This window comes from Panthera tigris, chromosome C2, assembly GCF_018350195.1.
Source record: "Panthera tigris isolate Pti1 chromosome C2, P.tigris_Pti1_mat1.1, whole genome shotgun sequence".
Lineage (NCBI taxonomy): Eukaryota > Metazoa > Chordata > Mammalia > Carnivora > Felidae > Panthera > Panthera tigris.
In genome coordinates, this window is record NC_056668.1 from 67,660,001 (window position 1) to 67,676,892 (window position 16,892).

The 16,892-nt window shown below is 38.5% G+C and overlaps 1 protein-coding gene and 1 pseudogene across 4 annotated transcripts in view; both read right to left on the reverse strand.

Annotated features, from left to right (window-relative positions):
* Nucleotides 1-16,892, reverse strand: part of HSPBAP1 (HSPB1 associated protein 1) — a 58,183-nt gene that overhangs the window by 18,163 nt on the left and 23,128 nt on the right. For all 4 annotated transcript variants that reach the window (XM_007098306.3, XM_007098305.3, XM_042998745.1 and 1 more), the window contains exons 3-4: nucleotides 15,135-15,316; nucleotides 1-103 (exon numbers count right to left, since the gene is read on the reverse strand). The exon at nucleotides 1-103 is cut by the window's left edge and continues 34 nt beyond it. In XM_007098306.3, coding sequence (XP_007098368.1) covers nucleotides 1-103; nucleotides 15,135-15,316 — 285 coding nt within the window. The remainder of the gene's footprint in view (nucleotides 104-15,134; nucleotides 15,317-16,892) is intronic.
* On the reverse strand, nucleotides 15,872-15,961 carry LOC122230845 (annotated as a pseudogene).

Genomic DNA, 16,892 nt, shown 5'->3' on the forward strand with positions numbered 1-16,892 from the left:
AGGAGTCCAGATGACAGGGAGTATGGGCCCCCATAGAGCCAATCCACAATGTACTTTCCCGTCCATTTCTTCCAGGAAACCCAAAGTCAGACCATATCACGCCCTGTTTTGAAAATAAAGTTACAGTCCATCAAGAACCAAATCTATATGGTAGTGTTACACATTTTCACTTGCATATCTGTTTTCTGGCACTTGGAACACTCTTTTACAGAAAATGCTATAGATGGAAGTTAGGTTTCCAGAGCAGTCCAAGACATATTTTAAACCAATAACATACATGAATTATCTCACTAATAATAGTTATTCAACAAATATTTACTGACTGTTCTAGAAGCTTGTGATGAATCACTGAATAAAACAAACATGCCCACGCAAATGAAGCTTACATTTTAGAGGCTGGAGACAGAAAATAAACAACAGACATAATTATGCATATATCTAGGGGAAGAGTGCTGTACTATCGGCAGCAGGAACGATAGTACAATGGAAATAAAAGCATTTCAAAAAGTCTCTCAACTGAGGTAGCCAGAAAGCCATATTCTCTGTAAGCAGTGTAGATATTTCTGGGCATAACTAGTGCATTAACCTTTTGCACTCTAATAACAACATGTTCTGATGGAGTTATTTAAAACTATAGGTGCTGGAGACTTATTTTCACACCTACTAAATCGGAATCTCCAAGTAGAGAAGCCTATCTTTTGAAATACATATCCATACATGACTTCTGCTATGCTCCCCAAAGTCATGAACTCAAGTATAATAAACTTTAAAACAGAGACAGCACAGTGCTCTGGACTTGGCTCTTCTTATGCCTGGTTTTGTGGACAAATCATGCCCTAGTCAACTACTGACCCACAAATACTATCTAGTCCAGCAGTTCTCAAACCAGGCTCCCCTGGCATCTCCTTAAGGGGCCAGGGGGTAGCAGCAAAGTCTCTTTCTTTCCTTTTATTATTGAAAATTTATTTATTATTTTTGAGAGAGAGATAGAGAGTGAGTGAGGGAGGGGCAGAGAGAAAGGAAAACATCCCAAGCAGTCTCTATGCTGTCAGTGCAGAGCCCGATGCAGGGCTCGAACTCACAAACTATGAGATCATGACCTGAGCCAAAACCAAGAGTTGGAGGCTTAACTGACTGAGCCACCCAGGTACCCCAACCTCTTGCTTTCAACAAACTGCTCGGCTCTTATTTAAGTTGAAGAAGAGATGTTCCTGCTTTTAAATGAAAGTTGGGGGTGCCTGGGTGGTTCAGTCGGTTAAATGTAGAACTCTTGGTTTCGGCTCAGGTCATGAGCTCATGGTTTTGTGAGTTCGAGCCCTGTGTGCTGGCAGTACACAGCCAACTTGGGATTCTCTCTCAACCTCTCTCTATGCCCTCCCCCCACTCATGCTATCTCTTTCAAAATAAATAAATAAACTTAAAAAACAAAAAAATAAAGTTGGAAAACTACAAATGCAGTTTGACATAAATGCAAATCCATGAAATTATAGAATGTATAAGCTAGAAAAGAGAAAGAACATACTAGTGAACCAGATACAAAGGTTTCTCCCCTTTTTTTTAAGTTTATTTGAGAGAGGATGGTGGAGGGGCAGAGAGAGAGAGAGAGAGAGAGAGAGAGAGAGAAAGAGAGAGAGAGAATCCCAAGAAGGCTCTGCACTGACAGTGCAGATGTGGGCCTCAAATTCACAAACCGTGAGATCTTGACCTGAGCCGAAGTCAGACGGTCAACCGATGAAACCACCCAGGCACCCTTTATTTGTTTTTTAAAATCGTGAATCTTTCCTAGTGGGTTTTGAAAAAAAGCAAAACAAAACAAAACAAAACAAAACAAAACAAAACAAAACACACTTCTGTGTGCAGAACATGATCCTAAATGCTGACTCTTCTTTTATCAGTATCTTCAATCTACATTTTCAATTTTTCAAAGCAAACCATTAACAGCTGCAGTCAAAGAGAAAGAGGGTTTTGGAGAGACATTTAATGGTAGTTTTGAGCAAGACTAGAAAAAAGTGTTTTCATTTTTGTTTTGAGTAATGAAAAGAGTGGACTATGTGCATATAACTAATGTCTGTTACAGAAGGGGCGTGGTTTGGAGGGTAAGCACTATTGTAAATGCCTATGCACATGGCTCACATGCAGCTGCTCCAGACAGTTACAAAAATCAAGTCCCATGACCCATAAGCTCCATGCAGGGAGCTTACCTCTGAATTCCTGTTGCCTAACGTAATACCTGGCTCAGGGTAAGTGCTCAAAACATTTGTTGCTTGGGATGGAAAGAAGAAACTGTTGGTTTATTATTGGTAAATGTTTCCAGTCCAGAACATTTTCAAACACCTACCACATCCCTGGTATGATGCAGAATACAACAACTAACACAACACAGGGCTACCCTTCAAATCTAATAATAGGAAACAGTCCCATAAATGAACTCTTTCAATATAATGTGGCAAGTGCTCTGACAGAAGTGAGCAGAGGGTGATCTACAATCACTAAAGGAAGGCTCTTGGTCCAAGCAGGGAGCTAAGGAGAGGTTTCCAATTAACCTGGTCCTTGTTGAACAAGTCACCACACTCAGTTTGGAATTTAACTAAAGGCAACTGAAAGACGTGCAATATAGAAACAAAAAACAGAGCTTTGCCTTACCTAAGAAGAGGCTTAAGTGATTCTTAATTAAAAAAAAAAATTTTTTTTTAACACTTATTCACCTTTGAGAGACAGAGAGAGACAGAACATGAGCAGGGCAGGGGCAGAAAGAAAAGGAGACACAGAACCTGTCAGCACAGAGCCCGACATGGGGCTCAATCCCAGGAACCATGAGACCATGACCTGAGTCAAAGTTGGACACCCAAATGACTGAGCCACCCAGGCGCCCCAAGTGATTCTTAATCATATATATATATATATATATATATATATATATATATATATATATATTATACTATATAATTATATAATATATATAATGAATGTCAACATGCTTCTCCTCAGAGAAATGCATACTATACACAATTTCACATATACTTTATACTTTGAGGGAGACAATGGACCAATCCCATGTGAGAAATTCTGTTCTAGAGTATTGCTTCACAAAGAATCACAGAAGGAAGATTTCCCTCTGGGGGATAAGGGTTATACGAGAAACTGGCAAGGGGGTTCCCTGACAGCAATGACAAAAAAAAAAAAAAAAAGGAAAAATTATTTTGGAATGATTAGATCAGGGTGACCTAAACTACCAAAAATTCAGCTACAAATTGGGTGGAAAAACCAAAGGGTGAAAAAAGGTAAATCTGTCACAAAATAGACAGAATTTAGTATACCTATTTTGTGTCCCCTCGCTCCCCCACAGGTTCTTAGAGAGTTGAGGTTTTCTTGCTAGTTGTGTTCAGTTACTTATAGGTAGTCAAATGTCTGAAATCAAAGTGGGCCCAAGAGGAATCTACCTTGAGTCTTGCTAGAAACAAGTGACCTGGTTAGGCTGCTATTGCAGTGAAATTAGTAAAGGTGATTGGTGGGGTGATCCACCCTGGAGCCTAGTCCCACATCCACTTCAACATTTGGAAAAGTCTTTAGAAATCATCTATATCCATAAAATTCTATTCTACACCATCCCTAAAAAGGGCAATCAAATATCTAATTGACTGTTAAAAAGAAAACCACCGGCCCAAGATGGAATCACTTATTCCAGGCCGTATCACCAAACGAGGGCTTACTATTTAACCTAGTTGCAGTTTCAACCTCCCCCAGAATGCAGTTTTAACTAATCGGTCAGGAATTTTCTGGTCAGCACCAGGGAGGTAATCTGTCACGTGGACCATCTCCAACCACTCCACACAAAAGGAAGTTGAGGTAATCTGCGTGATAAAACCCCATGCCATTCCCAGAAGGGAAGGTGATTTTACCTGAACCTATACTTTTTTTTACCTTTGCTAATAACTTCTTGCTCCATCTTCCTTCACATAAAAACCTTCCATTTTGTAGCTCTCCTCTACTTGCTAGATGGGATGCTGCCTGATTTATTTAATAAAGCCAATCAGATCTTGAAATTTACTGGGTTGAATTTTTTTTACAGCTGCTCACCACAAAATATCTGCTTTCTTGTACTTACAGAAGGTCGTAGATTCGCTTTACACAGACAGGTTTATTTTCTTTTCTGCCAAAAATTGCTATCTTTAAGTTATCTGAAAAACTGTCATGCCTTCTCTTCTTGTACCTAAACTCAGGAGCATTAACTTTTCCCTCCAGCTGCTATCCTCTCATCTTTGTCAATAGTGCTCTTGAAGCCTGACTCTCTAACCCTAGACACAGCCTACATGAAACCCTGCATATGGGACTGCAGCATTCCATCCTGAACACTGCACCATCCATGTAGTGTCAGTGCTTTGTTTGTTTTGGGGGTTTTTTGTTGTTTGCTCAAGCAACTGAATTACATCATAGCTAATCTTGGGCTTGCCTGCCTTTTTCTTCTGAACCGTTGCCTAGCCTTATCTCTTCAGCCTTGATTTATTAATAGATCTTAGGAAAAAGCCGTGGTCCTACATTTATCCCTCTTAAACTGAATCTTGTTTAATTTCTGCCTGGTATTTCACAATATTTAAAGCAACCTGTCTATATGACTCCCAAATCTTACCTCCAGTCCTAATTTCTCTTCTATTTATGACTAGACCCATATTTTCACTTGCTAACAAGTTATCACTACCTGGTTATTAAATCCTTACAGGTCAGACCCCAATACTAACATTTTGTGTGTATCATCTCATTTAATCCTTATGAGACTGAAGTTGGTTATACCCATTTTTGTATGTGGAAACTAAGGAATATCACTACTCTTTTGACAGTATTATTAAAAAACATACAGACATTCTTGTCAAAAGAAGTGGGAGGGGGTGCTACTGGTATTCAGTGGATAGAGGTCAGGGATACAGCTCAACACAACAAGGAAAGGTTCTGTATCTTGTACAATTTTCATGCTGCTAAAAAAACTGATTTTAGTTTTCTGAGACTAGGACTCCAACTTCATTTCACATGTCACCAAAGGATCTTTGGCACGGTTTTAATATACACTGAGTTTTCCAGAGAAACACAATTACTAAATAAGTCGAGGGAGAATTATAGTTTGTGTTTCTGCAGTTTTATTAGGAGTTGTTCACCATTTTGAAAAACTAAGCCACCAACAGCACTGAAACTCATGGCTTTGGGCTCAGCAATATATACGCCAATATCAGTGTGTGCTTGTGTTGTCTCATTGTGGTGACTCTATGTGTGTATGTACAAATATACTTAAATTTAGCTTCATTTCAAAATGTTAAATATCAAATCTTGGAAATATTCTATGGAATTTTGTCTTAATTCTTCAAAATCGAACCTTTCCTTTGTAGGTGGGTACAAGCATCTGATTAATTCATTATGACTTCTAGTCTAGTCAGGCTTGAATAATTACACATTGAGTCACATGTTTCTGTCTAAATTCCCCTGTATTTTAGTAGCTGGGGCATTTTAATCATTTAAAAGAATCACCTGCAAATGGCATTTCAGAACAGTAGAGGGGGTGCAACATCTGGCATGAGACCCCTGCTATACCATCTCTACGGCTTTCCCAGCATGCACCACACATCTCCCTGCCTTTGCTCCAGCTGGTCTCACAGCTCTCCCACGCCCCAATTCACACTTCTCTTGGAGGACCCAATGTAAATGTCACTTCTTTAAACCCTTCTACCACCCTTATACAACTTAGTCATCCTCTCTTTTGGTCTCCCTCTCAAAGAATGTTGACTCTTTGCCTCTGACCCATTCTCCTTACTGCAGCAAGAGCGATCTTTTTAAAATGTTAAGACCCCAGCACTCGTTTGCTTTGCACTTCGAATTAGCTCCAAATGCCCTCATTTGTAGGCCTGTATGACCAGGCCCCTCTCACCTCTCCTACACCTTCTAAACCCCTGCATCTCGTTGGCCAGGCTTTAGTCACAATCGCCTTCTTTCTTTTTTCCTAAAAAGGTAAATTTTTCCCTTCTTCAAGGGTTTTGCATATGCTATTCACTCTGCTTAGAAAGCTCCTGACCCTCCCTTCACATGGCTAGCCTCTCATCTTTTATTTATTTTAACGTTTATTTATTTTTTGAGAGACAGAGAGAGACAGAGCATGAGCGGTGGAGGGGCAGAGAGAGAGGGAGACAGAGTCCAAAGCAGGCTCCAGGCTCTGAGCTGTCAGCATAGAGCTTGAAGTGGGGCTTAAACTCACAAACTATGAGATCATGAGCTGAGCTGAAGTCGGACGCTTAACCGACTGAGCCACCCAGGCACCCCATAGCTTCTCGTGTTTTAGGAATCACCTTACATATCACCTCCTTGGAGAAAGCTTCCCAACTTACCCTATGTAAAGTAAGTCCCTCTCCCATTTGGGCCCATTTTGTTTACTTCATAACACTTAGGACAACCGGCTATTACTGGTTAGACTTGTCTATCTCCTCCACCAGAATATGAGCTCCCTGAAAAAAGGGGACCAGGGCTGTAGGACGAATATATAACCACTCACTTTTTTACAGTTATTTTCTATCTTTTTACCACTTACTTACCTCAATAGCTCCAGCAACTGACAAGAGTCCACAGCACATAGCAGAGTTTATATCTAGTTTCTGCATTTATCTATCCTCAGCTTTGGCACTTTTGGGTTTTACTGGCTGAACACTTACTATTCTGTTTTGCTCTGGAATTTTTTTCCTTGGGCAAATATAGATCTGGTGGGTATGGTCCTAGTATGCCTTGGTCATCCCAGGCCAATGCCCAAATCTAAGCAATTCTAACACACAGCAACTAACTATAGTCATTTGGGACAGCCTCACATAGAACGTAGCAAGCTCCCTCATGGTCTGCAATGTCAGAAAAGGGACATCGTGGATCACAGTGTGCATCGGGGTTGGCCTTGGTTTCTGGAGTAAATGGAATGTGGTATCCATTCAGAATGATGGCATACTGGTTTTAGAAATGGTCTACTTAATTACATACCTGATTTGACTACTTCATTATATCATTTAGCATAGTCACTGAGCATTAAGATACCAAATATATGTTGCTTTATTATAAATTACTTCCTTTAAAATTCTCCTTTATGTCATAGGGTAGGTACTTTAACAATTTTTTTTTAATTACATGTGTAGTTAATGGTATCATCTACACACTGTATTTCAGGATCATAAAAGGAATGCAAATACTGAGAGAGTTGAAAATCAGGGCCACACCACATCTACTCGAATCAACAAATACTGACTGATAACATGGGATATGCTAATCAAGGAGGGAGACTCAAAAAAAATGTGAGACATAAACATCTCTGTTATTGTGTTGAGAACTTTACAATCTAGTTGGAGACACCAACCTGAAACAACAACATAAATAAATTATTAAAAAAAAAAAAAGCCACAGGCAGTTTCTATCACTACCACACGATGGTACAATAAATTAAGAGGTCAAGGATAGTTGAAATTTGGGGCCTGGGTGCTTCAGTTGGTTAAACATCTGACTGTTGATTTTGGCTCAGGTCATGATCTCACAGTTAATGAGTTCAAGCCCTACATCGGGCTCTCCACTGACAGCACAGAGCCTGCCTGGGATTCTCTCTCTCTGCCCCTCCCCTGCTCATGCTCGTGCTCTCTCTCTCTCTCTCTCTCCCTGCCTCCCTCCCTCCCTCTCAAAATAAATAAACACACTTTGATAAAAAAAAAAAAAATTAAGTGCCAAGGGAGCCCAGTCCTTTACTTTATTCAAGTTGGCATCTCCAATGCCTAATATAAGTGAGTCCAACAAATGCTCAAAAATTGCTGGAGTTACTGATCTAGGTAAGTAGACCTAATTTTTTTTAATCTTTATTTATTTTTGAGAGAGAGACTGCAAGTCGGGGCAGACAGAGAGGCAGACAGAGGATCTAAAGTAGGCTCCATGCTGACAGCAGAAAACCCAATACAGGGCTCGAACCCACAAACTGAGATATCATGACTTGAGCTGAAGTTGGATGCTTAACCGACTGAGCCACCCAGGCGCCCCAGTAACTAGATCTATTTTTATGCTGAACCTGAGTAATTCCTAAACCTGTTTCAATTAACAAGTTATATAATTATTACAGAGTCAAACACCATTTTACAAGTAACCAAATCTTCCATAATTTTAGTTTTCACCAAAGAACTAAAGAACACTAATTAGATGCTTAAAGTATAGAATAGTGGCTTTTTTTAGTCTACTATGTAAACTGATCACTGAAAGATAATTCATTCCTAAGTTGTTTTGTTCTAAAAGATGGTATATTTTGAGTGGGGTGTTCTCAGAGCCCAGATTCAGTATCAACTAGCTGGTGTAAGCTCTAGGCTCTGAGAACACCTCCAAGTATTTGTTCTTATACCGATACCATGGCGATGGTTGACTTGAGTCCATCTGTGACATAAAAAGTTGTCTCATTCTATTAATTCTCTGTGCTTAGATCAAAAATATAGAAAAGCTGATTACACAAGAGTTTTATGCCTGAAAGGAAGAAAGAAGTCCAATATTGGTCAAAACAACAAAAATAAAACTAAAACAATACTAAATATTAAAACTATATAAAACTTACAAAGGATAAATACTTCAATTTAAAATTTAAACAGCCCCTTAAAAGGACATTATAAATTAGCAAGCACTTAAGGGTCTTTTTTCCTTAGGAAAATTACCTTAGGTAACATAAACAGAAAAGAGATAGTTAACTCTACCCACAGATAGGCTTGGATAAATTCTTACATTCCAATTTGCCTCATCAGAAAGCATCACTGGCCATCAAACCCCTTTAATCATTACTAAACCACCTGGCTATATTTCAACCTACTCTATGTTACAAAGTCCAAGACAGGTTGGAACTAATTTTCCATGTATTGCACTTTGGGATTCTGTGTCCTGGTGACTTCACATGGCTCCTGACTCTCAGCAGCAGCCAATCTGAAACACAACATAAAATGGAGTCTATTTGGGAAAACTTCTCGGGGCAAAATCCTTTCGCTATATGTTTTTTGTTTTTTTAGAGAGAGAGAGAGCACAAACAGGGGAGAGGACAGAGGGAGAGAGAGAGAATCTTAAGTAGGCTCCACACTTAGCACAGAGCCCGATTCAGGGCTTGATCCCATGACCCTGGGATCTCAACCTGAGCTGAAATCAAGAGTGGGCCACTTCGGATGGCTGGGTGGTTCAGTTGGTTAAGCATCCAACTTCAGTTCAGGCCACAATCTCACGGTTTGTGGGTTTGAGCCCCTTGTCGGGCTCTGTGCTGACAGCTCAGAGCCTTGAGCCTGCTCCAGATTCTGTGTTTCCCTCTCTCTCTGCCTCTCCCTCACTCACGTTCTGTCTCTCAAAAATAAATAAAATGTTAAAGAAAAAAAAAAAAAGAGTGGGCAACTCAACCAAGCCACCCAGGCACCCCATATATTGATTCTTAATAGCTTCAATTATGATGATACTTACTGATAATTACAAAAGGTAACACCTGTCATTCTTACCTAATAAGTGAGAGATAAAGAAATTTTATGTGGTAATGTTACAAATTCCCTATCTTTCTTGAGAAGTAGAGAAAAAAATATTCTAAATAAAGTTTTACTTAGATTACTTAATGACATGATATATAACTAAAAAACAGCGGGGCTGATTTCATTTGCCATACATGAAAGTCACTTAAGTGTCAAAATCGTAATTGTTGGCCACTTTAAAGCTATAGGATACTTTCCAATCATATCAGTATATTTACCAGTGCATTTATCAGTGTATATATTATATATTTATCAGTGGATAATTTTAATTTGTGGGGGAAAAAAGGGTTAATAGATGGAAACTTCAGAATCTATGAGTAAAAACTTATAAAACTAGAAGGCTGAAGAGAGCTAAGAATTTCTCATCAATATTGACAAATGCTACAACTGATTAGAAGCCACAGAAAATTTGACAAAGGTGAAACTAGGGGTATAAATTAAAACATCCCCTGAAAGATGCTAAAACCAAAGAACAATCAAAACAAGAAATGGTTAGAGTAGGAAAAAAAATAGTCTTCTGTAATCATTCAAATACCTATTACATATGCAGCACTATATTACCAGTTTGGGGGAATAAAAAGTTATAGAACATACATAGTCCCTGCTCCCAAGGAGCTGATATTGTTAGAGGAACAAGACACAAACATTCTATGTCATATAAATAACAATCCAAATAAATATATAGGAATGAAGGCAAGGGATGGATGGCTGTGGGTACAGTGGTTGAGAGGCTTCATAGCCAAGACTGAATCTGAGCCAGGCCCTAAAAAGTAGAAGTTTAATAGGCAGAAACTGAGAAGAGAATAAGCAGAGGTCAGAAAATGACACAGAACACAGTGGTCCAGCAGTCAATGAGGAGACAACAGGGACATATGCATAGGAGACAGGTCATATCAGTCACACTAGAGGGTCTTAAATGCTATCCTTATACAATTTTAAGTCATAAAATGTGAACATGATTAATATATTTCTATATTTAATCTGGAGCATGACTTGGAATGTATTTTCAGGAGAAACTGTTTTAGAATCGATGAGACGAAAAGTCAGAAGTGGAGGAATGAAGAGTAATACCAGAAGTAATATTGTAAATCAGAAGTTATTAAGATGGTCCACACACCCCTTGGAAGTCACTGAGACTATTTCAAAGGATTTGTGAGTTTGAAATTATGCTCATAATACTTTTAAGATGTTATTTGCTTATTTCACTGTGTTGACATTTGCATTGACAGCACACACACAAAAAAATGGTGAATAAAACTGCTGGTGTCAAGACAGTGGAACCAAAATGTACTACCAGCACTATATTCTTTTGTTTTTAAAACAACTTTATTGAGGTATAATTGCTGCATAATAAACAGCACATATTTCAAGTGTACAATTTGAAGAGTTTTTACATATATGTACATATTGAGAAACCACTGCTACAATCAAGATGACAAATATTTTGACAAGTTTCCCTGTGACCTTTAGTAACCCATCTATCTCTACTCCCTTGTTCTTGATTTTTTTCGATCACTATAAATTTATTTGCAAGTTCTACAATTTTATAAAAATGGAATCATATAGTAAGTATTCCTTTTTCATGCTAACACTATCCAAAAGCAAACCAAGCAAAGTAGACTTCGGATCAAGGAAAAACCCAGGAGAAAGAGGATCATTTCATGATAATAAAAGATCAATCCATTAAAGAGGACATAGTAATTCTAAATGCATATGAACCTAATAACAGTTTCAGAATACATGATGCAAAAACTGACCAACCTAAACTGAAAAACAAACATATACACAACTATAGTTGAGAATTTCCATACCTCTCTCTATATAATGGGCAGAACAAGTGTATAGAAAATCAGTAAGCACGCAGGAGACTTAAACAATGTGATACAATTGATATTTATAAAACACATTAATAGCAGAATACACATTATTTTCAAGTGCACCTGGAACATTAGTCAAGAATGACTATATTATGGGCAGTAAAAAATAAATTTCAAAGGACTAAACTCACACCAAATATGTTCTCTGACCAAAATGGATTTAAATTAGAAATCAACAACAGAAAGATAATCCTCAAATATTTGGAAACTAAACATTACACTTTTAAATAATCCATAAGTCAAACAATACATCAAAAGGGAAATTAGAAAATATCTGAACAGAATGAAAATCATTTTTAGAAACTGTTATCATGAAACAAATGAGCTTGAGAGCTTTTTTTTTTTTTTTTAAGTTTATTTATTTTGAGAGAGAGAGAGTGTGTGTGCACACATGCAGGGGACTGGCAAAGAGAGAGATGGAGAAAGAGAATCCCAAGCAGGCTTCATACTGTCAGCGCCGAGCTCAGCACAGGGGTACTCAATTCCAAGAACCATGAGATGATTACCTGAGCCAAAATCAAGAATTGGACGCTCCACCGACTTTATAAACTACCCAGGCGCCCCAATACCACTCTTCTTATAACATTTAAAAAATTACTGAATATAGTTATTTTCTTTTTTTTTAAGTTTATTTTGAGAGAGAGAGAGAGAGAGAGAGCAGGAGGGGGAAGGGGCAGAAAGAGAGGGAGAGAGAGAATCCCAAGCAGGCTCCATGCTGTCAGTGCAGAGCCCAACATAGGGCTCAATCCTATGAACCATGAGGACATGATCTGAGCAGAGATCAAGAGTTTGGATGCTTAACTGACTAAGCCACCCAGGCGTCTCTTGAATATAGTTATTTTTATAAAAATGTTATTATATTCTCATATAATTATTTTAAGTGAATTAATAAAGATTTTTAAAATTTACCCATAAAAATTTTTTTTTAATGTTTATTTCTTTTCAGGAGAGAAAGAGAGAGACAGAGCACAAGCGGGGGCGGGGGCGCGGCAGAGAGAGAGAGAGGGAGACACAGAATCTGAAGTAGGCTCCAGGCTCTGAGCTGTGAGCACAGAGCCCGACACGGGGCTTGAACTCACAAGCTGTGTGATCATGACCTGAGCCAAAGTCGGACACTTAACCGACTGAGCCACCCAGGCACCCCTAAATTTACCCATTTTAATGTTTAACTACCCACCATTTTATGACAGATGGAAGAAAACTTGAAATAGTAAGTTGTAAGACTTGGTGACTGAATGAATTAGAGTGGTAAAAGGAAAACAACTTAGGTACCTGGGATGTAAGAAGACCTGGTGTTCAGAAATTTCTGAGATAAAAAATGACATAATCATTATGAACTTGGTTGTTTATAGCAGATTTGCCTATTTTGATCCAGAGAATTAATCCCCATAATGGGAGCTGACAAAAACTCACTGAACTAAAAACATCAGGTTTTATACTATAAGGGCTCAATTAGAATTCCAGCACACAACCAAAAGGCCTTTTATATCCACACTTAATGGACAAGACACATGTCTGCCCAGTGCTGTCATGCCTGGGCGGAGGCAGAACAATTGATGGGGTCAGATGAGAGATTCACGCAAGGCAGAGTGAGTCCAGACTCAGCAGAACAGAAGTCCTTACCCCTGTCTACAGGGTCCTTAAGAACTAAATGTATTCAGACCCTGTGTATGCATACACTGCAACAGTTAAAGCTTGGAGGACAAACTGCTTGGGTTACTCTTTTTTTAGCTGTAGAATTTCAGAAAAGGTTGAATTTTTGTGCCTCTTTTTTTCTTAAAACAGGGATAATTAGGGGCGCCTGGGTGGCTCAGTCGGTTAAGCGTCCGACTTCAGCTCAGGTCACGATCTCGCGGTCCGTGAGTTCGAGCCCCGCGTCGGGCTCTGTGCTGACAGCTCAGAGCCTGGAGCCTGTTTCAGATTCTGTGTCTCCCTCTCTCTGACCCTCCCCCGTTCATGCTCTGTCTCTCTCTGTCTCAAAAATAAATAAACGTTAAAAAAAAAAAAAAAACAGGGATAATTATTATATCATAGGGTTACTGTGATGGTTACAAATGTAAAGCACTTAGAAAAGCACCAGGTACAAGAAGTACTTGATAAATACTGCCATTACACAGTGTTTTACCTGAAATATGGAGCAAAAAGTAGTAGTCTAATCTACAGGGTGGGTGAGAGTACAAGAAATATAATAAAAGACTCTAAAAGTTAACTACAATATCTAAATGTTCCAGGGTTAAAGATCCATAAAGTGATCACAGATAATTCTATAAGGAAAAAAATTACCTCAAAATTATCATTTAAAAATGAATAAATAGTAGATTTGGGATAGACTTAGGATTCAGAAAGTATCTACTGAATATTTTCAAAGCTGATGCATTTCTTTCATAGTAATGAGAATAAAAATATATCCTCAACTAACAATTATGAGACAAGTGATAGTTTTCCTTTTCTTATAAAAAGCAAAATTTAAGTAAGCACTTTAAAAAAAACTTTAGCTTTAACTATGTAAACCCCAGCATCTACACCTTGACTCAAAGTGAAAAAGAAACATATAAGCTGAATGGAAAACTAACACGTGATGGGGATAAGGAGTGCACTTGTCATGATGAGCACTGGATGATGTATAGAAGTGCTGAATCACTATATTGTACACCTGAAACAAATATTACACCGTATATTAACTACACTTGATTTTAAATACAAACTAAAAAAAAGAAAAAAAAAAAAAAAAGAAGAAGAGTCTAAGGACTATCAGCCTATTTGAGAGGCAAGTCCTGATGGTGATGGTCAGGAAGAGAGGAGTCCAGGGAGTTGGGTGGGGGCGGAGGGGGGGTTATGACAGCCTGCAGTGATGGCAAAATACCTCTCTGGATAAAGGACTAGTGGCAGGATAAAGGACTCTGGAGCCCTGACCTGATTGTGGGCAAGGCAGAGTCATCCAAGCAGCTTCCTGGAACTACTCCCAATCCTGCCTCATGCCTAAGAAAAACACAGAAACCAGAACAGAGAATTTGCGAAATTACCCCACAAAATAAGCTAGCAGTTGGAGGTAGAAATCATTTAAAAGAGGATATGGTAGTCTGCAAACTCTGCTGTCAGTTATGTCAACACCTGACAAAGAATTTCCACATTCTTACTTCCGCAAGCACTGCCATGCTTCTGCAGGACTTCTGCACTCAAATAGCAGGAGCACTCTGCCTCAGGCCATAAACCTGACTAAGCCCCCCCCCCCACCTCCCCGAGCCCCCCCCCCCCCCACCGACCCCCCACCCGAGAGCAGGCCAGGATGGTGGCAGCAGCAGCCTGGAATGCTTCCAGGATTTCAGCAACGTTTCTTCATGTAATAATCGGTGCTGCACTTCCATCTGCCTCGCTAACAGAATAAAAACGTCTATGTAGGTCAGGAGGAAATGAAGTTCTATACACAATCTATGCTTCTATATACTCCAAACCAGCTCAGGCACTGTTTAAAGGCAAATGAGAGGGTGTGTGAGAAGTCCGGCGAGTAGGAAAATAGTGACAAGGCTGCTCATCCGTGGGAGCCAAACATTATACTTTTCCTGAGCAAATCTTTTAGCCTGAGTGGATAAAATGCTTAAGACTCACAGTGATTACTTTTGAGAGAAAAAGACAGTGAAGGAAAAAAGTACCAGAGAGATTCTAATTTGTGATCTTTTCACAAGAGTAAATTATTACAATGATTGAAAGGAATGTATTGACTTACCTCGAAAATATCTGTCTTGTCATCAAATAGGCTGACAAAATATTTATAGTCAGCATAAGCCCAGAATTTGGAATGATCATAATCTCTAAAAGGTCCGGAAAGAGGAGACCGGTCACAGTTCCAGGTCAGAAACTCTTCAAGTGTAGCTTCTACATAACCACATGTAGTTTCAAACTGAGGAACTGCAATGTAAGAGAGCCCAACCTTAAATGTATACTGAACACTGTTTCCAAATATTGTTGCTTTTTTAAAATGAAGACAGTTTGAAACAATTAAAAATTAATTTTGTGCTTGTGATATAATTAGAACCATTTACAGTACTCACAATATCATGGTTTAACATAAAGGTGAAAAACAAGATTTTAACGTTAAGATTTTTAAAGACTACACTTAGTATAGCCTGATTTAGTAATCCAGTGGTATACTTTAGATTATTAATTTTCCAAGACTTTTTCAGGGGTCTGTGAGGTCTAAACTATTTTCACAATAATACTCTGACATTTTTCATTCTCATTCTCTCACGAGTATATGGTGGAGTTTTCTAGAAGCTTAGTCGATGTCACTACAGAGATAGCTAGTGGAATACGTGTTTATGTTTTTGTATTTTTAAAACGTCTCAGTTTTAATTTATAATATGGTAAGCATCACTAGATATAATCCACATTGGCAAACGCTCGTTGGGGAACTCAATAATTTATTTTAAAGGTATGGCATTTATTGTTTTTCCAAATATTACAAAAGATATGGAATGCTTCGTGAAGTTGCATCATCCTTGTGCAGGAGTCATGCCAATCTTCTCTGCACTGGAGAACTCAACAAAGGGAGTTGGCAAAGGGTTCTGAAGCCAAAAAGTTTGAGAACTACTTCTTCAGATTAAAAAGGAAAAAAGGCAATAACAAAAAACAGTCTTTTGAAAATCTTCTGACTTTATACATAGCTCCTCAGAATTATTAAGTGGCCAATGGCAGATTTAATGTCTGTTCATTTATTCATTAACTCATTTATTTCAGAATCATTTATTAAGTTCCTAATTTGTAATTAGCACTGTGCTCAGGCTTGCATAAAAGAGATAGGTAATACTCTTGAGTTGATAATATATTCAGACAAATATAAAGCTTTAACCAGAATAATAGGAAATTTGGGGCATGACATAATTAAATGCCAATTTTGTGTCACAGACACACAGGAAAAAGCAAAGACCCAGAGAAGAGGGTTGGTGAGGAAACCTTAGAGAGAAGACAATTGTCTGTCCATTTATGGATGTTGGACTCATTTATACAAGAACTATTCTTCTAAATAGTGAAAAATGAATTTTTTTTTGTAACAAGTGGAATATTTTTTTAAAGTGTTATTTGTTATTTATTTTGAGAGCGAGCACGCAAGTGAGCATGAACAGGTGAGGGGCAGAGAGAGGGAGAGACAGAATCTTAAGCAGGCTCCATGCTGTCGGCACAGAGCCCCACACGGGGCTTGAACCCACGAACTGTGAGATCATGACCTTAGCCAAAATCAAGAGTCAGATGTTTAACCGACTGAGCCACCCATGTGCCCCAACAAGCAGAATATTTCAAATGCGTGTTGGGAAGTTAATATTCAAGAAACCTGATTATGATCAGCATGAAATCCTTTCAAGAGATATAGATCTACTATGTGTAAATCAGTTAGCACAATGTCTGAAACAAAGTAGATTCTCAGTAACAGGCACTAATTCTGATTCTTATATTTACTTGGGGCCCTTCAAAAGTTAGTCAAATTAGT